The following is a 25709-nucleotide window of genomic DNA, read 5'->3' on the forward strand; positions in this document are numbered from 1 at the left end:
ACTGATGTCTTGAGATGTTGCTTCAATACGACATAATTTTCTTTCCTCATGACGCCATCTATTTTGTGAAGTGCACCAGTCCCTCCTGCAACAAAGCACCCCCACAACATGATGCTACCACCCCCGTGCATCACGGTCGGGATGGTGTTCTTGGTGTGTGTGTTCTTGCTTGCAAGCCTCTACCTTTTTCTTCCAATCATAACGATGTTCATTATGGCCAAACAGTTATTTTTTTCTTTCTTCAGACCAGAGGACATTTCTCCAAAAAGTATGATCTTTGTCCCCATGTGCAGTTGCAAACCGTAGTCTGGCTGTTTTATGGCAGTTTTGGAGCAGTTGCTTCTTCCTTGCTGAGCGGCCTTTCAGATAATGTCGATATAGGACTTGTTTTACTGTGGATATAGATACTTTTGTACCTGTTTCCTCCAGCATCTTCACAAGGTCCTTTGCTGTTGTTCTGGGATTGATTTGTGCACCAAAGAACGTCCGTCTCTAGGAGACTGAATGCGACTCCTTCCTGAGTGGCATGACAGCTGCATGGTCCCATGGTGTTTATACTTGCGTACTATTTGTTTGTACAGATGAACATGGTACCTTCAGGCATTTGGAAATTGCTCCCAATGATGAACCAGACTAGTGGAGGTCTACAATTTTCTTTCTCAGGACTTGGCTGATTTCTTTTTATTTTCCCATGATTTCAAGCAAAGAGGCACTGAGTTTGAAGGTAGGCCTTGAAATACATCTACAGGTCCACCTCCAATTGACTCAAATATGTCATTTAGCATATCAGAAGCTTCTAAAGCCATGACATAATTTTCTGGAATTTTCCAAGCTGTTTAATGGCACATTCAACTTAGTGTATGTAAACTTCTGGCCCACTGGAATTATGATACAGTGAATTATAAGTTAAATAATTTGTCTGTAAACAATTATTGGAAAAATTAGATGTCCAAACTGACTTTGCAAAACAATGGTTTGCTAACAAGAAATTTGTGAAGTGGTTGAAAAACGAGTTTTAATGACTCCGACCTAAGTGTATGTAAACTTCCGACTTCACTGTATGTAGAACATTTCTGCAAATACTGTCAATTTAACCACCTCTGCACACACCTAGTAATAAACAGAAAGACAAAAAAAACATTCCATACACATGCACACACACCCACACACGCACACACACACACACACACACACGCACACACACACGCACACACTCACGCACGCTCGCACGCACGCACACACACACTCGCGCACGCTCGCACGCACGTACACACGCACACACGCACACACGCACACACACACAAACACACACACACACATATGCGCGCACACACACACACTCACACCTCGAGTGCCTGTCTGCCTCTCTAATTCGGAGAGCCTCCAATAACAGGCGAGAGAGCCCTAGAGTGAGAGAGATCACACAGCTCAGACCCTTCATATGAGAGGAGAGTGGCTAGAACTGTGTGTCTCTACCAAGACACACATGCACACACATAGCCTTCTTCACAGTCTAGAGCAGCAAACCTCCCTGAGTAGCCACTCAAACCCAACAATTTCATCAGCAAGGACATCATGGCTGAAATACAATCGACATGGTGCTGATTTCACACCACTGTGTGTCTATGCTGGAGCAGCCAGGGTACCAGTATAACCCGTGTAACTGAACATCTTCTAACAATCTGCTTCTCATACCTACTCCTTCACTCTGATAGGAGAGAGGGGATGGAGAGATGATCTGTAAACCTGTTTCAGGTCCCTGTGGAGTCATTAAGTCAGATAAATGCTCTCAGTTCATCCCAGGCTGTTTTTCAGCCCCTCTAAAAAGGGGTGAAGGAAGGAGAAGCTACAAAGCCTAATTAGTGAGTGGAAGGAGAGAGTAATGGCTGTGTGACTGGCCACAGGCGTCCCCACTCTGTGACACCTCACAGGCTATACACCTGGGTTACCTAACTGGAGGCCCATGGGTTATTTTATTTTGCCCCCCAAGTTTTCTGAAAACACCAGAAAATTATTGTTGGACATAAAAAAAGCATTAATAGCTGATGCTGTTAACATGGCATACAGGGATTTGATGAAAGTCCCTTAGCTGCTAAAAAAATAAATTAAAATTGTATTTTTCCTCCTGTTTTGTAAAAAAAAAACATATGTTAGTTACAGTTTATTTTTCTCTGAGAGCATGCATTGAATTTTTGGGGGCAATTCATCACGCATTAATTATCTGTGAAGAAACCGCCAGCAAATCAGCTCCTAGTGATTTTAAATGAGTAAATCAGTTCCAAAGTATTCCCACGCATAGAAAGATATATGTGATCAGGGAAGATGGCGCCTGAAGGGATGGCTGCTGTTTTATTGGCTCTTAACCAACCGTGCTATTTGTTTGTTCCTTTGCATTGTTCGTAACTTCTTTTGCTGCTACATTGTGTTGCTGCTACTATGACCGAAAAGAGCTTCTGGACATCAAAACAGTGATTACTCAGCTCGAAATGGACTTAGAGTTTTTCTTTAATGAGTCGGATGGGAAGGATATACTCCAAAATCCCGAACAGGCCCTCATCCCCATCATTCGTTGGGGAAGGAAACTGAGATTTAGCGGTAAGAGATCAGGGTGCCTTGTGAAGATCAGGCGACGAGTGGCTAATCTGCCTTTGCCCTCCGTTCTGCTAGCTAACATTCAATCGCTGGAAAATAAATGGGACGAACTGAAAGCACGTATTTCCTACCAACGGAACATTAAAAACTGTAATATCTTTTGTTTCACCGAGTCGTGGCTGAACAATGCCATTAATAACATACAGCTGGGCGGGTTCTACACTCTATCGACAGGATAGAACAGCCTCTGGTAAGACACGGGGCGGGGGCCTATGAACATTTGTAAACAACAGCTGAAGCACGATATCTAAGGAAGTCTCAGGGTTTTGCTCGCTTGAGGTCGAGTATCTCATGATAATCTGTATACCACACTCTCTACCGAGAGAGTTTTCATCTGTATTTTTCGTAGATGTATACATACCACCACAGACAGAAGCTGGCACTAAAACCGCACTCAATGAGCTGTATACCGTCATAAACAAACATGAAAATGCTCATCCAGAGGTGGCGCTCCTAGTGGCCGGGGACTTAAATCAAACTTATGTCAGTTTTACCTCATTAAGTATGTTAAATGTGCAACCAGAGGGAAATAAACTCTAGACCACCTTTACTCCACACACAGAGAAGCATACAAAGCTCTCCCTCATCCTTCATTTGGCAAATCTGACCATAATTCTGTCCTTCTGATTTCTGCTTACAAGCTAAAATTAAAGCAGGAAGCAACAGTGACTCGATCAAGTTACAGGACTGGAATATATTCTGGGATTCCTCCGATGGCATTGAGGAGTACACCACATCAGTCACTGGCTTCATTAATAAGTGCATCGACGACATCGTCCCCAAAGTGACTGTAAGTACATACCCCAACCAGAAGCCATGGATTACAGGCAACATTCACAGTGAGCTAAAGGGTAGAGCTGCCGCATTCAAGAAGCCGGACTCTAACCCGGAAGCTTATAAGAAATCCCGCTACTCCCTCAGACGAACCATCATACAGGCAAAGCGTCAATACAGAACTAAGATCGAATCGTACTAAACCGGCTCCGATGCTCGTCTGATGTGGCAGGGCTTGCAAACTATTACAGACTACACAGGGAAACACAGCCGCGAGCTGCCCAGTGACACGAGCCTACCAGATGAGCTAAATAACTTCTATGCTCGCTTCGATGCAAGTAACATTGAAACATGCATGAGAGCATCAGCTGTTCCGGACGACTGTATAATCACGCTCTCTGCAGCCGATGTGAGTAAGACATTTAAACAGGTCAACATCCATAAGCCCTCAGAGCCAGACGGATTACCAGGACGAAGATATATTTAAGGCTATGGGTTCCCCTACAGGAACTCCACCCCCCCGTTCAGCTGAAACGGTGGCGCAGGGAATGCAAAAATATTCTTAGAAATATTTAACCTCCACACATTTTTATTTTACCTTTATTTAACTAGGCAAGTCAGTTAAGAACAAATTCTTATTTTCAATGACGGCCTAGGAACAGTGGGTTAACTGCCTGTTCAGGGGCAGAATGACAGATTTGTACCTTGTCAGGTCGGGGGTTTGAACTTGCAACCTTCTGGTTACTCATCCAACGCTCTAACCACTAGTCCAATACCTCAAATGAAAGATGAACACCTTGTTCATCTACCCAGCGTGTCAGATTTTTTAAATGCTTTACGGCGAAAACACTGCATATATTTATGTTAGACCACCACCAAAACAAAGAAAAAACGTAGCCATTTTGTCCAGCAAAATATATATTGACAAAAGCAGGATTAAAAAATAAATAATTCACTAACCTCTTGAAAATCTTCATTAGATGACAGTCATATGACATGTTCCACAGTACATTTATGTTTTGTTCGATAATATGCATTTTATATCCACAAATCTCGGTTTACATTGACGCCATGTTCAGAAAATTCTCCAAAATGTCCGGAGGAATTATAGAAAGCTACGCCAGATAACAGAAATACTCATCATAAACTTTGACTAATGATACATGTTCTACGTATAATTAAAAAGATACACTGGTTCTTAATGCAACCGCTATGTCACATTTTTTTTAACGTTATGGAAAAAGCCTAACATTGCAATAATCTGAGACGGCTCTCAGACGTAACAATATTTCTCCGCTATGTTGGAGTCAACAGAAATACAAAATTACAACATAAATATTCCCTTACCTTTGATGATCTTCCATCAGAATGTAGTGCAAGGAGTCCTAGTTCAACAATAAATCATTTTGTTTCATAATGTTCAATTCTAGTGTCCAAGTAGCAGCATTTGCTACCACTTTCAGCTCAAATGCCCAAAAAATTACTTCTGGTCCAGGATAACTTTGCATCAAAACCTCCAAATTACATATTACAGGTCGACGAAACTGGTCAAACTAAGTGCAGAATCAATCTTCAGGATGTTATAATCATACAGATCGAATAGCATTCCAACCGGACCATTCATGTTCATCTGGGGCTGATTGGAACAGCCGAAGCACTCGAACGCAAACGCGCCTCAAGCACATGGAAATCTTTTGCGACACTTACTACTTTCCTTCCCATTAGGTCAAAGCTCACAGCAAATGCTCCATTACACTTTCTACTGAATGAGGACATCTAGTGGAAGACATAGGAAGTGTTTCCAGATCCATAACTTGTTGGGAAGGGAGGGGGCGATGACGTCAAAGTTGCCCAACTTTCAGGATTTCAAAACTAGTTTGGAAGATTGCCTGCCCTGTGAGTTCTGTTATACTCACAGACATAATTCAAATGGTTTTAGAAACCTCAGAGTGTTTTCTATCCAATATTAATAATAATATGCATATATTAGCAATTTAGGACAGATTTTGATGCAGTTCACTATGGGCACGCAATTCATCCAAAGGGGAAATACTGCACCCTATCTCTAACAGGTTGGTGTGGATGTGAGCCATGACCAGCCTTTCAAAGCATTTGATGGCTACAGACGTGAGTGCTACGGGTATGTAGTCATTTAGACAGGTTACCTTAGTGTTCTTGCGCACAGGGACAATGGTGGTCTGGTTGAAACATGTTGGTATTACAAACTCAGACAGGGAGAGGTTGAACATGTCAGTGAAGACAGTGCCATCTCTATTACACTCCACACTCTCCTTTCACACCTGGACAAAAGGAACACCTAACTGAGAATGCTATACATTGACTACAGCTCAGGGTTCAACACCATTGTGCCATCCACCACGCTGATCCTCAACACGGGGGCCCCTCAGGGGTGCGTGCTCAGTTCCCTCCTGTACTCCCTGTTCACGCATGACTGCACGGCCAGGCATGACTCCAACACCATCATTAAGTTTGCCGATGACACAACAGTGGTAGGCCTGTTCACCGACAATGATGAGACAGCATATAGGGAGGAGTTCAGAGACCTGACCATGTGGTGCAAGGACAACAACCTCTCCCTCAACATTATCAAGACAAAAGAGATGATTGTGGACTACAGTAAAAGGAGGACCGAACACGTCCCCATTCTCATCGACGGGCTGTAGTGGAGCAGGTTGAGCACTTCAAGTTCATTGGCATCCACATCACCAACAAACTAACATGGTCCAAGCACACCAAGACAGTCGAGTAGAGGGCACGACAAAACCTATTTCCCCTCAGGAGACTGAAAATATTTGGCATGGGTCCTCAGATCCTCAAAAGGTTCTACAGCTGCACCATCGAGAGCACTGGTTGCATCACTGCCTGGTATGTCAACTGCTCAGCCTCTGACTAAAAGCAGTACAAAGGGTAGTGCATACGGCCCAGTACATCACCGGGCCAAGCTTCCTGCTATCCTGGACCTCTATACCAGGTGGTGTAAGAGGAAGGCCCTAAAAATGGTCAAATATACCAGCCACCCTTGTCATAGACTGTTCTCTCTGCGACTGCACAGCAAGCATTACGCCAAATCTAGGTCCAAGAGGCTTCTAAACAGCTTCTACCCCCAAGCCATATGACTCCTGAACAGATAATAAAATGGCTACCCAGACTTTTTGAATTGCCCCCCCCTACGTTGCTGCTACTCTCCGTTATTATCTATTCATAATCACTTTAATAACTCTGCCTAAATGTACATATTACCTCAATTACTTCGACTCCGGTGCTTCCGCTCATTGACTCTGTACCGGCACCCCTGTATATAGCCACGCTATTATAATTTACTGCTGCTCTTTAATTATTTGGATTTCTTTTCTCTTACTTGTTTGGGGGTTTTTCCTTAAAACTGCATGGTTGGTTATGGGCTTGTAAGTACTGTAAGCATTTCACTGTAAGGTCACCTGTTGTATACGGTGCTTGTGACAAATAACATTTGATTTTATTTGATATACAAATGTCAGCAAGGCTTGAAATTATTATATTTTATTCAACAGAAATAGGCCATATTCAGTCCTCTGAGATAGCACACACATGTATACACACACATACCTACACACACGTACCGACCGACCGACACACACACACACACACACACACACACACACACACACACACACACACACACACACACACACACACACACACACACACACACACACACACACACACACAAAGAGGGAACTAGTTTCTGGGCAGCACAAGATGCTCAATAAATGAATGATGAGTAAATCTGTGAATTGTGAATAATTGATGGCAGCCGTGGTAACAAGCAAATGACTGGTGTTATTATTTGTTAATAAGACACTGTAACAGATTTAGGATCTTAATTTGACCTATATTGTCACAGAAAAAGAATCCGGAAGCAACAGGATTCAAACATTATTTCCATAATGTTACTTGATTGGTGGTAAGGCTATTAGCTGGCCAAAAGTAGGCTACATGAAAAGTGCAATACTGTTGATTTAACTGGGTTTTTGTGGGTTTCATAGAATTGATGTAAATCACAAAGTACTGGGATGCAGAAAAATTCTCAGAAACAAAGGAGTGATCAAATTAAAGATCCTACATCTGTAGATCATCTCTAACTGTCCCTCATTATCTCACACCCTACAAAACCATCCTCCATATTTGGAAAGCAGGATATCAAGAAGCACAGTGCCTACTGAAACACTGTTCACTCCCTAAAGGCCTTCGTGACTATTACTACCTTGGAGACGTTACCTAGCGCAGGGTTCCCACCCCATAAATAAAAAGTATTCAGACCCCTTGACTTTTTCCACATGTTGTTAGGTTACAGCCTTATTTTATAAATGGTGATAAAGCAAAAATATATTTTTTTACATTTTCGCAAATGTATGTATAATAACAACTGAACTATTATATTTACATAAGTATTGAGACCCTTTTCTCAGAACTTTGTTGAAGCATCTTTGGCAGCAACTACAGCCTTGAGTCTTCTTTGGTATGATGTTACAAGCTTGGCACACCTTTATTTGGGGAGTTTCTCCCAAACTTCTCTGCAGATCCTCTCAACCTCTGTCAGGTTGGATGGGGAGTATTGCTGCACAGCTATTTTCAGGTCTCTTCAGAGATGTTTGATTGGGTTCAAGTCCGGGACCTGGATGTGCCACTCAAGGACATTCAAAGAGTTGTTCCGAAGCTACTCCTGTGTTGTCTTGGCTGTGTGCTTAGGGTCGTTGTCCTGTTAGAAGGTGAACGTTCACAAAGTCTGAGGTCCTCGGTGCTCTGGAGCAGGTTTTCATCAAGGATCAATCTGTACTTTGCTCAGTTCATCTTTAACTCGATCCTGACTAGTCTCACAGTCCCTACCGCTGAAAAACATCCCCACAGCTGCGACCACCATGCTTCACCGTGGAGATAGTGCCAGGATTCCTTCAGACGTGACGCTTGGCATTCAGGCCAAAGAGTTCAATCTTGGTTTCATCAGACCAGAGAATCTTGTTTCTCATGGTCTGAGAGTCTTTAGGTGCCTTTTGGCAAACTCCAAGCAGGCTGTCATGTGCCTTTACTTAGGAGTGGCTTCCTTCTGGCCACTCTACCATAAAGGCCTGATTGGTGGAGTGCTGCAGGTTCTTGGTCACCTCCCGGACCAAGGCCCTTCTCCCCCAATTGCTCAGTTTGAACGGGCGGCCAGCTCTAGGAAGAGTCTTGGTGGTTCCAAACTTCTTCCCTTTAAGAATGACGGAAGCCACTGTGTTCTTGGGGACCTTCAATGCTGCAGACATTTTTTGTAACCCTTCCCCAGATCTAATTCTCTGCAAAATCCTGTCTCAGAGCTCTACGGACAATTCCTTCAACCTTTTGCTCTGACATGCACTGTAAACTGTGTAACCTCATATTGACAGGTGTGGGCTTTTCCAAATAATGTCCAATCAATTGAATTTACCACAGGTGGACTCCAATCAAGTTGTAGAAACATCTCAAGGACGATCAATAGAAACAGGATGCACCCGAGCTCAATTTCGAATCACATATAACAAAGTGTCTGAATACTTCTGTAAATAAGGTATTTATCTATTTTTTTTATTTTTAAATACCTGTTAGTGAAGGAAGGATGATCTTGGCGAAGGAGAAATGCTCACAAACAGGGATGGAAACAGATTTGCGCACAAAATTTGAGAGAAATATGCTTTTTGTGCATAAAACTTTACATGTTGCATTGTTCAGTGTTTTACATGTAAACTGTATATATACACACACACATATAACACTACCGTTCAAAAGTTTGGCGTCACTTCGAAATATCCTTGTTTTTGAAAGAAAATACATTTTTTTGTCCATTAAAATAACATCAAGTTGATCCAAATTACAGTGTAGACATTGTTAATGTTGTAAATTACTATTGTAACTGGAAACGGCTGATTTTTTTACGGAATATCTACATAGGCGTACAGAGACCCATTATCAATTCAATTCAATTCAAGGGGCTTTATTGGCATGGGAAACATGTGTTAACATTGCCAAAGCAAGTAAGGTAAACAATAAAAATTAACAGTAGACATCACACATACAGAAGTTTCAAAACAATAAAGACATTACAAATGTCATATTATATATATATTACAGTGTTTTTACAAGGTACAAATGGTAAAGGACACAAGATAAAATAAATAAGCATAGATATGGGTTGTATTTACAATGGTGTTTGTTCCTCACTGGTTGCCCTTTTCTTGAGGCAACAGGTCACAAATCTTGCTGCTCTGATGGCACACTGTGGAATTTCACCCAGTAGATATGGGAGTTTTTCAAAATTGGATTTGTTTTCGAATTCTTTGTGGATCTGTGTAATCTGAGGGAAATATGTCTCTCTAATATGGTCATACATTGGGCAGGAGGTTAGGAAGTGCAGCTCAGTTTCCACCTCATTTTGTGGGCAGTGAGCACATAGCCTGTCTGCTCTTGAGAGCCATGTCTGCCTACGGCGGCCTTTCTCAATAGCAAGGCTATGCTCGCTGAGTCTGTACATAGTCAAAGCTTTCCTTAATTTTGGGTCAGTCACAGTGGTCAGGTATTCTGCCACTGTGTACTCTCTGTGTAGGGCCAAATAGCATTCTAGTTTGCTCTGTTTTTTTGTTAATTCTTTCCAATGTGTCAAGTAATTATCTTTTTGTTTTCTCATGATTTGGTTGGGTCTAATTGTGCTGCTGTCATGGGGCTCTGTAGGGTGTGTTTGTGAACAGAGCCCCAGGACCAGCTTGCTTAGGGGACTCTTCTCCAGGTTCATCTCTCTGTAGGTGATGGCTTTGTTGTGGAAGGTTTGGGAATCGCTTCCTTTTAGGTGGTTATAGAATTTAACAGCTCTTTTCTGGATTTTGATAATTAGTGGGTATCGGCCTAATTCTGCTCTGCATGCATTATTTGGTGTTCTACGTTGTACACGGAGGACATTTTTGCAGAATTCTGCGTGCAGAGTCTCAATTTGGGGTTTGTCCCATTTTGTAAAGTCTTGGTTGGTGAGCGGACCCCAGACCTCACAACCATAAAGGGCAATGGGCTCTATGACTGATTCAAGTATTTTTAGCCAAATCCTAATTGGTATGTTGAAATTTATGTTCCTTTTGATGGCATAGAATGCCCTTCTTGCCTTGTCTCTCAGATCGTTCACAGCTTTGTGGAAGTTACCTGTGGCACTGATGTTTAGGCCAAGGTATGTATAGTTTTTTGTGTGCTCTAGGGCAACAGTGTCGAGATGGAATTTGTATTTGTGGTCCTGGTGACTGGACCTTTTTGGAACACCATTATTTTGGTCTTACTGAGATTTACTGTCAGGGCCCAGGTCTGACAGAATCTGTGCATAAGATCTAGGTGCTGCTGTAGGCCCTCCTTGGTTGGTGACAGAAGCACCAGATCATCAGCAAACAGCAGACATTTGACTTCAGATTCTAGTAGGGTGAGGCCGGGTGCTGCAGACTTTTCTAGTGCCCGCGCCAGTTCGTTGATATATATGTTGAAGAGGGTGGGGCTTAAGCTGCATCCCTGTCTAACCCCACGACCCTGTGTGAAGAAATGTGTGTGTTTTTTGCCAATTTTAACCGCACACTTGTTGTTTGTGTACATGGATTTTATGATGTCATATGTTTTACCCCCAACACCACTTTCCATCAGTTTGTATAGCAGACCCTCATGCCAAATTGAGTCGAAGGCTTTTTTGAAATCAACAAAGCATGAGAAGACTTTGCCTTTGTTTTGGTTTGTTTGGTTGTCAATTAGGGTGTGCAGGGTGAATACATGGTCTGTTGTACGGTAATTTGGTAAAAAGCCAATTTGACATTTGCTCAGTACAATGATAATGCAGAGGATTTTCCCAAGGTTACTGTTGACGCATATTCCACGGTAGTTATTGGGGTCAAATTTGTCTCCATTTTTGTGGATTGGGGTGATCAGTCCTTGGTTCCAAATATTGGGGAAGATGCCAGAGCTAAGGATGATGTTAAAGAGTTTTAGTATAGCCAATTGGAATTTGTTGTCTGTATATTTGATCATTTCATTGAGGATACCATCAACACCACAGGCCTTTTTGGGTTGGAGGGTTTTTATTTTGTCCTGTAACTCATTCAATGTAATTGGAGAATCCAGTGGGTTCTGGTAGTCTTTAATAGTTGATTCTAAGATCTGTATTTGATCATGTATATGTTTTTGCTCTTTATTCTTTGTTATAGAGCCAAAAAGATTGGAGAAGTGGTTTACCCATACATCTCCATTTTGGATAGATAATTCTTCGTGTTGTTGTTTGTTTAGTATTTTCCAATTTTCCCAGAAGTGGTTAGAGTCTATGGATTCTTCAATTACATTGAGCTGATTTCTGACATGCTGTTCCTTCTTTTTCCGTAGTGTATTTCTGTATTGTTTTAGTGATTCACCATAGTGAAGGCGTAGACTCAGGTTTTCTGGGTCTCTATGTTTTTGGTTGGACAGGTTTCTCAATTTCTTTCTTAGATTTTTGCATTCTTCATCAAACCATTTGTCATTGTTGTTAATTTTCTTCGGTTTTCTATTTGAGATTTTTAGATTTGATAGGGAAGCTGAGAGGTCAAATATACTGTTAAGATTTTCTACTGCCAAGTTTACACCTTCACTATTACAGTGGAACGTTTTACCCAAGAAATTGTCTAAAAGGGATTGAATTTGTTGTTGCCTAATTGTTTTTTGGTAGGTTTCCAAACTGCATTCCTTCCATCTATAGCATTTCTTAATGTTACTCAGTTCCTTTGGCTTTGATGCCTCATGATTGAGTATTGCTCTGTTTAGGTAGACTGTGATTTTGCTGTGGTCTGATAGGGGTGTCAGTGGGCTGACTGTGAACGCTCTGAGAGACTCTGGGTTGAGGTCAGTGATAAAGTAGTCTACAGTACTACTGCCAAGAGATGAGCTATAGGTGTACCTACCATAGGAGTCCCCTCGAAGCCTACCATTGACTATGTACATACCCAGCGTGCGACAGAGCTGCAGGAGTTGTGACCCGTTTTTGTTGGTTATGTTGTCATAGTTGTGCCTAGGGGGGCATACGGGGGAGGGAATGCTGTCACCTCCAGGCAGGTGTTTGTCCCCCTGTGTGCTGAGGGTGTCAGGTTCTTGTCCGGTTCTGGCATTTAGGTCGCCACAGACTAGTACATGTCCCTGGGCCTGGAAATGATTGATTTCCCCCTCCAGGATGGAGAAGCTGTCTTCATTAAAATATGGGGATTCTAGTGGTGGGATATAGGTAGCACACAGGAGGACATTTTTCTCAGTTAGGATAATTTCCTTTTGAATTTCTAGCCAAATGTAGAATGTTCCTGTTTTGATTAATTTAATGGAGTGAGTTAGGTCTGCTCTATACCAAATTAGCATACCCCCCGAGTCCCTTCCCTGTTTCACACCTGGTAGTTTGGTGGATGGAACTACCAGCTCTCTGTAACCTAGAGGGCATCCAGTGGGTCTGTCTCCTCTATACCAGGTTTCTTGCAGGATGACAATGTCTGTATTACCGATTTCTTTGGTGAAGTCCGGATTTCTGCTCTTCAGGCCAAAGGCAGATGACCTCAGGCCTTGGATATTCCAGGATGAGATAGTAAAGGCTTTTTGTTCCATAAAGTGTCCAATGTTGTTGGTCATGGTTTGGCCTCAGGCCAGTAAGTGTGAGCAGAGCCTGCTGAGCATCTGGTACATGCCATTGGCTTGGGCGAGTGTGAGAGTGGGGGTTGGGACTGTTTGCCCGCTCACTACCTGGGCGTATGTGTGGCTTCCATGTTGAGGCCCTCTTTGCGGGGGTGGGGTGCATGGGGTGGGCAGGAGTGGCATAGGTCTGATCTGAGGGGGCCTAAATGGGGTGTGGGCATGGTTGACGTGGGGGTGTTGATTGGTGGGGGTAGGGGTGTGGATGTGTCTGGGTGTGCGGTGGTCTGGATGTAATTCCTCTTGGCGTGGGTCCTCTATGTGTAGGTCCAGGGGGGGTCCTGCAGGTCTGGGAGGGTGTCTCGCTGGTCTGGGTGGGGTGTCTATTGATCTGTTGCTCCTGTGTGAAGTGTTGGGGATACGTTTGAGAGCGATGTCCTTTAGAGTTCGGGCAAAGATGGGCACTGCTGCCTTGTAGAGGTGGACCTGGTCATAGAGGCTGTTCAAGTCCAGGGTGGAGTGGTGGGCCAGGAAAACGTTTGGTTTTGAGGCACAGTCACGGGAAATACTTGCGTTTACCCGCTGTATTGTGGCAGGGTGGAAGTCTTTTTGTGGTAGCAGGGTGGAGATAACCACTTGTGCGTTGGGGAAAGTAGAAGAAGCCTTTTCAATCACTCCCTTCAGTGCTGTGGCCACTCTTTCCTGTTGTGCCCTCAGGTCGTTTGTGCCTGTGTGTATTATTATGTGGCTGGGTGAGCCTAGTTTGGCCTCAGACAGAAGGTCTAGGGCGCTCTGGGTGTTTGGACACCAGAGTTTAGACACACTGTGTTTGGGAAAAAGTTTTTTTTCTTCTATATATTTCCCATTTGAGTCCATAAGTAGTACAATCTGTGTCTTGTGTTTGTCCTCAGTGGGTGTGGGGGGGGTTATCAGAAGGGCTATCAGGGTGGCTGACAGGGGGGGGGTGCTCAGAGGGGGTGAGAGCCGGCGGGCTTGGGGTTCTTCATTTGTCTGTTCTGCTGTGGTGTCGAGACTTTTGTTGGGTGCTGAGGTGGGCTGTTCTGCTTGCTTCTCTGTGGGGGTGGCCACCTCTCTAGTGGGTTGTTCTCTGTCACACGCCGTTCCCCTCAACCTCTCCTCCATCCCCCTCACCCTCTCCTCCATCCCCCTCAACCTCTCCTCCACCAGCAGTCTGATACTCTCCTCTAGTGTTCTGTTCTGCTCCTCTTTCTCCTGTTGTATTTGTCTCACCACTGTCCAAAGTGCAGATATGTCTCTGTCCACCTCCAGCTCTCCTGGTCTGGTTAAGGGGCTGTTGTTGTGCTGGGCTGTTGTCTGAGTCTGTGCTGACTGAAGTGTAATCACCTGCTGTTCCAGCTCCACCTGCCTTATCTCCAGCTGGGTGAATTTGTCCTTCATTTCAATGAGGGAGTGGTAATCTGTGCTGGGAGGTTGACTCTCCGCTGGGGGTTGCTCGTCTGTGGGGTTACATAGTGAAGAGGTCTGGTCTGACCCGCTCGGTGTGGGGGTATCTTTATCAAGGGAGAGCTTCTCCTGCTGGGCTAATTCTTTGATTAGGTGAAAGTCCAGCTGAAACTGTTTGGGGTTACTCTGTACCATCACTGTTCCGGACTTATAGATATTAATATTACTTGACTCAGAGTCCTCGTTATCAAGTATTCTGAGTTTCCAGCCCTCGTTAACCCCCCCTCTCTTAACAAAGGGGTAGTGTGCTAATATAGCACTGTGCCATGCCAGGGGATGGTTTGTGTGGAAGATAAGGTTGCTGATGTTCCCATTTTTGTAATAGTCAGCAAAAAGTGTCTCTTGATTTTCCATAAGGAGCTTCATTTTGTAGTCTTTTCTTGACTTATCATTCTTTACATGCAAAGGGTACTGTATTTTAATTACCTCTGAACAGCGGGAGGGAGCCTCTAAGGCCTCTCCATTTGGTTGGGGTAGACTGTGTGACTCTCCTGCCATTGTTGGGCTAATGGGCTTTGACACCTCTCACTTGACACGTCAGTGCTAGTTGAAGCTGTATCAAGCTTGGCAGAATTATGTTAGAATTCAGTCCTTATAAAGTAATGTTGTGTATTTTTCTTCTTGGCTTTTGGCTTTTAAAATATAGTTTCGGACTAAGCATTACTCACTCAGTTCCAGGTTGGATGGGGTTTTCAGGTTTCTGTTGTTTTCCAGAGAATTTGCTGTATAGAGAAATAAATCTTGGTAGTTGTGAACCTTCCAGGTGATTCCGTAATTCCGTCCAAAATCAGGTTGTAGGTTTTAGGTTTTGATTTGAAGTGGGGGTTATGTTGTAGAGGGTAGAATCCAGTATGTGTTCCTGACAAAAAATCCAAGTTTATCTAACTCTAAATCTATCTTTTTTAAAGAAAATGCTGAAAAATGCAGGAGCTCATCTGATCGTGACCTCTCTGTCTCTCTGCCTATAACTCTCTCCAACCATCACTCTTGTGTTCCAATTGCATGTTGTGTTAGCTAATCCAAGTTTATCATTTGAAAAGCTAATTGATTAATAGAAAACCCTTTTGCAATTACGTTAGCACAGTTGTCCTGGTTAAAGAAGCAATAAAACGGACCTTCTTTAGGCTAGTCGAGTATCTGAAGCATCAGCATTTGTGGGTTCAAAAGGCTCAAAATGGCTAGAATCAAATAACTTTCTTCTAAAACTCATCAGTCTATTCTTGTTCGGAGAAATGAATGCTATTCCATGCAAGAAATTGCCAAGAAACTGAAGATCTCATACAATGTACTACTCCCGTCACAGAACAGCGCAAACTGGCCCTAACCAGAATAGAAAGAGGAGTGGGAGGCCCTGGTACACAACTGTGCAAGAGGACAAGTACATTAGAGTGTTTAGTTTGAGAAACAGACACCTCAACTGGCAGCTTCATTAAATAATACCCACAAAATAACACTCTCAATGTCAAGGGCAAAGAGGCGGAGACTCTGGGATGCTTGCCTTCTAAGTTTCTTCAAGTGCAGTTTCAAAAACCATCAAGCGCTATGATGAAACTGGCTCTCATGAGGACCACCACAGGAAAGTAAGACCCAGAGTTACCTCTGCTGGAGAGGATCAGTTCATTAGAGTTACCAGCCTCAGAAATTGCAGGCTAAATAAATGCTCCACAGAGTTCAAGTTACAGACACATCTCAACATCAACTGTTCAGAGGAGACTGCGTGAATTTTATTTTCTTATTTTTCCTTTATTTAACTAGGCAAGTCAGTTAAGAACAAATTCTTATTTTCAATGACGGCCTAGGAACAGTGGGTTAACTGCCTGTTCAGGGGTAGAACGACAGATTTGTACCTTGTCAGCTCTGGGATTTGAACTTGCAACCTTTCAGTTATGAAACATCAATAATAAGAAGAGACTTGCTTGGGCCAAGAAACACTAGCAATGGACACTCGACCGGTGGAAATCTGTGCTTTGGTCTGATGAGTCCAAATTTGTGTCTTTGTGAGATGCAGAGTATGTGAACAGATGATCTCCGCATGTGTGGTTCCCACCATGAAGCATGGAGGAGGAGGAGGTGTGATGGTGTGGGGGTGCCTTGATGGTGACACTGTCTGTGATTTATTTAAAATTCAAGTCGTGCTTAACCAGCATGGCTACCACAGCATTCTGCAGCGATACACCTTCCCATCTGGTTTGTGCTTAGTGGGATCATCATTTGTTTTTCAACAGGACAGTGACCCGAAACTCACCTCCAGGTTATTTGGCCAAGAAGGAGAGTTATGGAGTTCTGCATCAGATGTCTTGGCCTCCACAATCACCCGACCTCAACCCAATTGGACTGCAGAGTGAAGGAAAAGCAGCCAATAAGTGCTCATTTTATGTGGGAGATCCTTCAAGACGATTGGAAAAGCATTCCAGGTGACTACCTCATTTAGCTGGTTGAGAGAATACCAAGTGTGTGGGTAGGGTGGCTACTTTGAAGTATCTAAAATATATTTTGATTTGTTTAACACTTTTTTGGTTACTAGATGATCCCATATATTCATGTAGATCCCATGATTCATAGTTTTGATGTCTTCACTATGTAGAACAACCCTTCAATGAGTAGGTGTGTCCAAAATTTTGACTGGTACTGTATGTATACACCTCCACCTATATATATATATATGTATGATGGCTTTGGGGTGGGGTGGTGGGGTGGTGGTGATGAGGAGCTCATTTTTGGGTGGTAGTGGTGGGGTGTATGGGGTGCAGGGGTTGTGATAGTGATTGCCATGGCTGCAGCTGGGGATGAGTAATTGCCTGTCTTGGTGGGAGCGTGTTCTGGAGCTAAAGTCGACTGCTTTCTTCCTGATGTATAGCTCATTTGGATTCCGCCAGCCTTCCACCAGCCTTGGGGCTGTATTATTCATGCCTTGACAGATAGCACTCACTTAAAGCATTGGAATGAAGCCAGGTAGTGGTGGGGCGACACAGGAACATTGCACCTAGAAGCCTGGCAGAGTGAGAGGGGGAGAGAGGGAAAGGTGTATTGTTAAGAAAAGAAGGAGAGGAAAAACGAAAGAGGGAGAGGGAAGGGGAGAGAAGTATGAGATGTGTGAGAGAGAGAGAGAGGGGGGGGGGTATGGGCTGGCCCGATAAAAGAGTAGAGAACAGGGTGATGTGATCAAGTAGCACCCCCCTCCACCCCCACCCCCACCCCCACCCCCTCCCCTCCATCTCTACCCCATCCACCCCTGCCTCCTCCACCATCTCCCCCTCCACCACCGCATCCCTCCACCCCTACACCACTACACTGCCGCCACCTCCAGCTCAGCTACCCCCTGCCTCCTCCACCATCTCCCCCTCCACCACCGCATCCCTACACCCCTACACCCCTCCACCTCCGCCACCTCCAGCTCAGCTACACCCCTGCCTCCTCCACCATCTCCCCCGCCACCACCGCATCCCTACACCCCTACACCCCTCCACCTCCGCCACCTCCAGCTCAGCTACCCCCCTGCCTCCTCCACCATCTCCCCCTCCACCACCGCATCCCTACACCCCTCCACCTCCGCCACCTCCAGCTCAGCTACCCCCTGCCTCCTCCACCATCTCCCCTCCACCACCGCATCCCTACACCCCTACACCCCTCCACCTCCGCCACCTCCAGCTCAGCTACCCCCCTGCCTCCTCCACCATCTCCACCTCCACCACTGCATCCCTACACCCCTACACCCCTCCACCTCCACCACCTCCAGCTCAGCTACCCCCCTGCCTCCTCCACCATCTCCACCTCCACCACCGCATCCCTACACCCCTACACCCCTCCACCTCCGCCACCTCCAGCTCAGCTACCCTACTGCCTCCTTGTGCAAATCCAGATAAGGTCACATTAATCATAATGTGCCACATCACCTCCATGCCATCAACCCCCCTCTGTGGAGTATCTGTCTCTGAAATGAACATTTACATATCTAATTGGGAGCTTTATTTTCCAAAAGGAAAGGGGGAGCAGGCGTGTGGGGCAGAACAAAAAGAGGTGAAGTGGACTGGCTCTCTGGGGACTTGTTTTTCAGGGGTTCAATATTTTTTTTAAGTAATAATCTTTGTTAATGTATTTAATCCACTTGTTTTTCTTTGCATCGTGTAACCACTGCCATTATTGAATAAAATATAGTGGCGTCAGCTCCCCCTGGTTTTCAGTCAACTACAGCACTGGGTTTCCCATCTCTCTCTTTTTTGTAATAACCACGTTATCAGAAAAACTCAACCTATAAAACAACATAAGAAACCTTCAAACACGTTTCAAAACCCAGCCCCTCAAATTTACTCTGGCACTCTCCTGTATCCCCCTCAACCCTTTCTTCCTCTGCCATTTGTTTCTTTTTTCCCTTTGTGTTTTCCTCCTCTTTGTTTGGTGGTGTGTTATTATGACAGTCAGTCAGGCCAGCTCCAGTACCTAGCTCTGCTCTAGCCTAGCGTTAGCTAGCAAGTGGTAAACAGGTGGTGTTTACTCCCCCTGCCTGCCTGTTCCCCCGCACTCCCTACCTCCCGCAGGAGACACATCAAAGGAAATGACAGATCATGTGTAGCGAGCCCAGGGCCCAGCATTGTGCCAGGGGGATGTGTGATGAGGAGCAAGACAGCAAGGGCAGCCAGACGCTTAGGGCTCTCCATCTCTTCTGGGCTGGGTACATCCTGACCTCTCACCCTCCATACCCCCCTCCCACTAGCAGCAGCCCCCTAGCCTGCCCATCCCTCCGCACGGCTACCAGCTAAATTACATAAATGTCAAGTGTCCTCCACTGTCTCTGTTGGGGAAATGTACCAGGCCCAGTAGACTTTATTTATTTTATTTAACCCTTATTTACCAGGTAATTTGGCTGAGAACACATTCTAACGTACAGCAACAACCTGCGGAATAGTTACAGGGGAGAGGAGGGGGATGAATGAGCTAGTTGGAAGCTGGGGATGATTAGGTGTGACAAGCCAACAGAACAGGACAGAAACACAGCAGCTGGGCAATATGCTGGGGGGTGAAAGCAGAGATGGATATTAGGGAGAGAACTTGATGTACACCAGTTTACATTTCCATTTTAGTAATTTAACCAGAGTGACTTGCAGTTAGTGCATTCAACTTAAAATAGCTAGGTGGAACGACCACCTATCACAATCATAGTAAGTACATTCTTACCTCAGTAAAGCAGCTATCAGCAGTCAGTGCTAGTGAGAATAGACAAGTGCTAGTGTTGCTGCAGGAAAGATAAAACATGTTTTTTAGTATGTTTAATTATTATTATTATTTCAGATGGCACATGACACATTTTCTGTGCTATCATGGTGAGCTAATGATACTTTAGGTATTTTTTCTCTCATGTTTTTTTGTGCTGATATTCTTGAGCTATGGTGACTATTACTGCCATCTCTGTTCACGTTAGAACCATATCTCAAACTAACTTTTAAAAACATTTATGGAGTTTGAACTCTATTATGGCAGTGAACTGTCTAACGCAACATATCCAGTGTAGCTAACACAGATGGATAGTGCAGAGTAGGAGGGCTAAACCTCATCCAAGATGTGTCTCTCACTACGCTAATGTGATTGTTTGAAGTAATTATGTGAGTGGAGAGGACCCTTACAAAAATGTAACATGGTACTACTATGGTACTTCACTTATACCATGGTATAGTCTGAATCATGGAAAAGTATGTGGACACTGAAGAGCTCAGTAACTTTCAAAGTGGCACCGTCATAGGAAGACACTTTTCCAACAAGACAGTTCGTCAAATTTCTACAGCTGCCACGGTCAACTGTAAGTGCTGTTATTGTGAATTGGAAACGTCTAGGAGCAACAACAGCTCAGCTGCAAAGTGGTTGGCCAAACAAGCTCACAGAAAGGGACTGCCAAATTATGAGTTTTACTACCGAGTTCCAAACTGCCTCTGGAAGCAATCTCAGCACAAAAACTGTTAGTCGGGAGCTTCATAAAATTGGTTTCCATGGCTGAGCAGCCGCACACAAGCCTAAGATAACCATGTGCATTGCCAAGTGTCGGCTGGAGTGGTGTAAATCTCGCCATCATTGGACTCTACCAAGGGAATTCTCTTCAATTATAATCACAGCCGTATATATTCCCCCCAAGCAGACACATCGTTGGCCCTGAACAAACTTTATGTGACTCTATGTAAACTGGAAACCACATATCCTGAGGCTGCTTTCATTGTAGCTGGGGATTTTAACAAGGCTAATCTGAAAAAAAGACTCCCTAAATTCTATCAGCATATCAATTGTGCAACCAGGGCTGGTAAATCCCTGGATCATTGTTATTCTAACTTCCGCGACGCATATAAGGCCCTCCCCCTCCCTCCTTTCGGAAAAGCTGACCACGACTCCATTTTGTTGCTTCCAGCCTACAGACAGAAACTAAAACAAGAAGCTCCCGCGCTCAGGTCTGTTAAACGCTGGTCCGACCAATCTGATTGCACGCTTCAAGGCTGCTTCGATCACGTGGATTGGGATATGTTCCGCATTGCGTCAAACAACAACATTGAGGAATACGCTGATTCGGTGAGCGAGTTCATTAGAAAGTGCATCGGCGATGTCATACCCACGGCAACGATTAAAACATTCCCAAACCAGAAACCATGGACTGATGGCAGCATTCGCGCGAAACTGAAAGCATGAACCACTGCTTTTAACCAGGGCAAGGTGACCAAAAACATGACCGAATACAAACAGTGTAGCTATTCCCTCCGCAAGGCAATCAAACAAGCTAAGCGTCAGTACAGAGACAAAGTAGAGTTGCAATTCAACATCTCAGACACAAGAGGTATGTGGCAGGGTCTACAGTCAATCACGGATTACAAAAATAAAACCAGCCCCGTCACGGACCAGGATGTCTTGCTCCCAGCCAGACTAAATAACTTCTTTGCTCGCTTTTAGGACAGTACAGTGCCACTGACACGGCCCACTACCAAAACCTGCGGACTCTCCTTCACTGCAACCGACGTGAGTAAAATATTTAAAGGTGTTAACCCTTGCAAGGCTGCAGGCCCAGACGGCATCCCCAGCCCCGTCCTCAGAGCATGCGCAGACCAGCTGGCTGGTGTGTTTATGAACATATTCAATCCTACCTTATCCCAGTCTGCTGTTCCCACATGCTTCAAGAGGGCCACCATTGTTCCTGTTCCCAAGAAAGCTAAGGTAACTGAGCTAAACGACTACTGCCCCGTAGCGCTCACTTACGTCATCATGAAGTGCTTTGAGAGACTAGTCAAGGACCATATCACACCCACCCTACCTGACACCCTAGACCCACTCCAATTTGCGTACCGCCCCAATAGGTCCACAGACGAAGCAATCGCAACCACACTGCACACCGCCCTAACCCATTTGGACAAGAGGAATACCTATGTGAGAATGCTGTTCATCGACTACAGCTCAGTATTTAACACCATAGTACCCTCCAAACTCGTCATCAAGCTCGACACCCTGGGTCTCGACCCGGTCCTGTGCAACTGGGTACTGGACTTCCTGACGGGCCACCCCCCAGGTGGTGAGGGTAGGTAACAACATCTCTACCCCGCTGATCCTCAACAAAGGTGTGTTCTGAGCTCTCTCCTGTACTCCCTGTTCACCCACGACTGCGTGGCCATGCACGCCTCCAACTCAATCATCAAGTTTGCGGACGACACTACAGTGGTAGGCTTGATTACCAACAACAACGAGACGGTCTACAGGGAGGAGGTGAGGGCCCTCGGAGTGTGGTGTCAGGAAAATAACCTCACACTCAATGTCAACAAAACATAGGAGATTATTGTGGACTTCAGGAAACAGCAGAGGGAGCACCCCCCTATCCACATCGACAGGACAGTAGTGGAGAGGGTAGTACGTTTTAAGTTCCTCGGCGTACACAGCACGGACAAACTGAATTGGTCCACCCACACAGACAGCGTTGTGAAGAAGGCGCAGGATACCTACACCACCCGATGTCACAGTGACAAATCACGCTTCACCATTTGGCAGTCTGAAAGACTAATCTGGATTTGGCGGATGCCAGGAGAACGCTACCTGCCTGAATGCATAGTGCCAACTGTAAAGTTTGGTGGAGGAAGAATAATGTTCTGGAGCTGTTTTTAATGGTTCTGGCTCGGCCCCTTAGTTCCAGTGAAGGGAAATCTCAATGCTACAACATACAATGACATATTAGACAATACTGTGCTTCCATCTTTATGGCAATAGTTTGGGGAAAGCCCTTTCCTGTTTCAGCATAACAATGTCCCCATGCACAAAGTGAGGTCCATACAGAAATGGTTTGTCAACCCCATCAAACACCTTTGAGATGAATTCGAATAGCCCAACATCAGTGCCTGGCCTCACTAAAGCTCCTGTGGCTGAATGGAAGCAAGTGCCCCGCAGCAATGTTTCAACATCTAGTGGAAAGCCTTCCCAGAAGAGTGAAGGATGTTATAGCAGCAAAGGGGGGACCAACTCCATATTAATGCCCATGATTTGGAATGAGATGTTCGATGAGCAGGTGTCCACATACTTTTGGCCATGTAGTGTACCATGGTTTTAGCTTTGAAGTATGATGGTACTGCCATGCACCTAAATAATACCATGGTATAGATGTGGATCATAGAAATACCATTGTTTTAAACTGCATTATACATTCTATCATGGTAACACACAGTTATGATAAATTATACCAGTTATTAATAATTACCTTTATTTATTGTGCGTTTCCATAGTACAATGGCAGTATAATTACATTTTACAATTTAGTCCTTTAGCAGAGTGAGTGCATACATTTTCATACTGGTCCCCCATGGGAATCGAACCCACAACCCTGAAGTTGCAAGTGCCATGCTCTACCATCTTTATTAATTTAATGCATTAAATAAATAACCCCCCCCCCCCCCCCCCAAGGTCAAAAGAGGTTGGTTGGTATTATATTGGTGAATTTATATACCAGTATGGGCAAGTTTCTGATAAAGTCAGAGGCAGACTACTATTGTTTGTCCTAGTTTGTCTCTAACATCAAAGATAATTGTAATAGTTGCTGCAAAAAGGAGTAATCCTTTCTGTATTAATAGTACTGTTTTTTGCTCATGTTTGGTTTCCCTGTGTTGCCAACCTGAAATGTGGGAAAATGTGAGATATATGGTAGCCTAATCTTTGGCATTTTGTAATAATTTCCAGTATTTATAATCAAGGTGTTTATAATCTCAAAAAGAAAGAGTGGCTCTCACCTGCCTGTTCAATTGAATGAGAGAGCCAAGCTAACAAAATATTTTAAATGTTAACATCACAGTGAGCGAAATATACAGCATAGGATATGAAACACCAAATCTAGCAGAGTATTATTTTATAATTGTTGTTATTTTTGATGACGTTTTGTTAGTTAAATTCATTTATAAAAGTCCGTTAGAAGCTGCTGTTGGCTAAAGTTAGCTTGAGTCAAGCTAGCCTGTTGTTGTCATGGCGACAGGACCAACTAACGTTCACACATTGTAAACAAAAGGATACATTGTAACTTGCTGTTTTTTGTGATATGTTGAGAGTTACACGATACACATGTATCTGAGATAAGATGATAATTAATACCTTTTCACAAATAGTTTTTTTTAGTATGTTGGCTTTTTAGAATTGTATAGCCAAGTCAGATGAGTGAGAGACAGTGAATTGAAGAGAGAAGCACAAAACAAACTAACTATTTTAAATCTTCAAAGTTTCAGACTCCCTTCATTCTTCTCACCATACCCTATCCAGGTTTAAGACCATGTGTGTTGTGGTTTTTCACTATGAGCTAAAATGTTTAAGAGAGTACTAGGCCTACGCTTTTCCATTGCAAAGCAAGTAGTCAATGTTGCATTATGTGAGTACCAGAGTACCAAAAATTACTACGTTTTTTAGGATGGTCCGGTGAGACACAGTCCAATATAATACATTGTAAACAACAACCCTGCTTTCTTGTTTCACTACATGCTGCCAGTACAAAACCATGTTTTTTATTCATTGTACTACCATGGTTCATTTTTGTACCATGGTAGCAAGTACAATAAAATAAAATAAAAGGTTTTCTTTTATCACTACCATGGCATGAAAATACCATGGCACTGGTGCAAATACCATGGTATTTTCATGCCATGGTAGTGATAAAAGATGAAAAAACTACCATGGTGGTATCATGTTTTTTTGGTTTTTGCACTAGTACCATGGCATGTTTTTCACTGCACTACCATGGTATATTTTTGTATACCATGGTAGTGGTAGGGGCAAATGAAGGGGGCTGGGGGGAAGGGCAATTGCAGGGGTAAGGGAAGGGGTAAGGGCTAGGTATGGGGCAAGGGAAGGGGGCTGCTTCTGGGGCAAGGGAAGGGGCAGGGGGCTGGTTTTGGAGGAGGGGCAGGCGGCTGGAGAAAGGGAAGGGGGAAATGAAGGGGTTGGGACTGGGGAATGTGCAGGGGTAAGGGCTGGGCTGGGTATGGGTATGGGGCAAGGGAAGGGGACTAGGGGCTGGGACAAGGGAAGGGAAGGAAGCTGGAGAATGTGCAGGGGTAAGGGCAGGGGGCTGGGTATGGACTGGGGCAAGGGAAGGAGGCTGGGGAATGTGCAGGGGTAAGGGCAGGGGGCTGGGTATGGGTATGAGGCAAGGGGAGGGGAAAATGAAGGGGTTGTGACTGGAGAATGTGCAGGGGTAAGGGCAGGGGGCTGGGTATGGGTATGGGGCAAGGGTATGGGTATGGGTATATGGGCAAGGGAAGGGGAAGGGGTGGGACTGGGGAATGGAAAGGGCAGGGGAAGGGGGGGCAAAATGAAGGGGTTGGGACTGGAGAATGTGCAGGGGTAAGGGCAGGGGGGGGGAAAATATGGGTATGGGGGGTAAGGGCAGGGCTGGGTAGGGTAAGGGGACTATGGGGCAAGGGAAGGGGAAAATGATGGGGTTGGGACTGGGGAATGTGCAGGGGTAAGGGCAGGGCTGGGTATGGGTATGGGGCAAGGGAAGGGGACTAGGGGCTGGGGCAAGGGAAGGAGGCTGGGGAATGTGCAGGGGTAAGGGCAAGGGGCTGGGTATGGGTATGGGGCAAGGGAAGGGGACTAGGGGCTGGGGCAAGGGAAGGGAAGGAGGCTGGGTAATGTGCAGG

At 44.6% G+C, this 25709-nt stretch overlaps 1 protein-coding gene across 6 annotated transcripts in view; it reads left to right on the top strand.

The window, feature by feature from the left end:
* The window catches only part of LOC135508360 (myelin transcription factor 1-like protein), a 193697-nt gene that overhangs the window by 94121 nt on the left and 73867 nt on the right, over window positions 1–25709 (top strand). For 2 of the 6 annotated variants that reach the window (XM_064928484.1, XM_064928485.1), the window contains one exon: window positions 16809–16997. The exons of the other annotated variants lie outside the window; for them this stretch is intronic. In XM_064928484.1, the coding sequence (XP_064784556.1) occupies window positions 16809–16997 (189 nt within the window). The remainder of the gene's footprint in view (window positions 1–16808; window positions 16998–25709) is intronic. 6 annotated transcript variants of the gene reach the window in all.

The sequence above is a fragment of the Oncorhynchus masou genome, chromosome 21, assembly GCF_036934945.1.
Source record: "Oncorhynchus masou masou isolate Uvic2021 chromosome 21, UVic_Omas_1.1, whole genome shotgun sequence".
NCBI classification, from domain to species: Eukaryota; Metazoa; Chordata; class Actinopteri; order Salmoniformes; family Salmonidae; genus Oncorhynchus; species Oncorhynchus masou.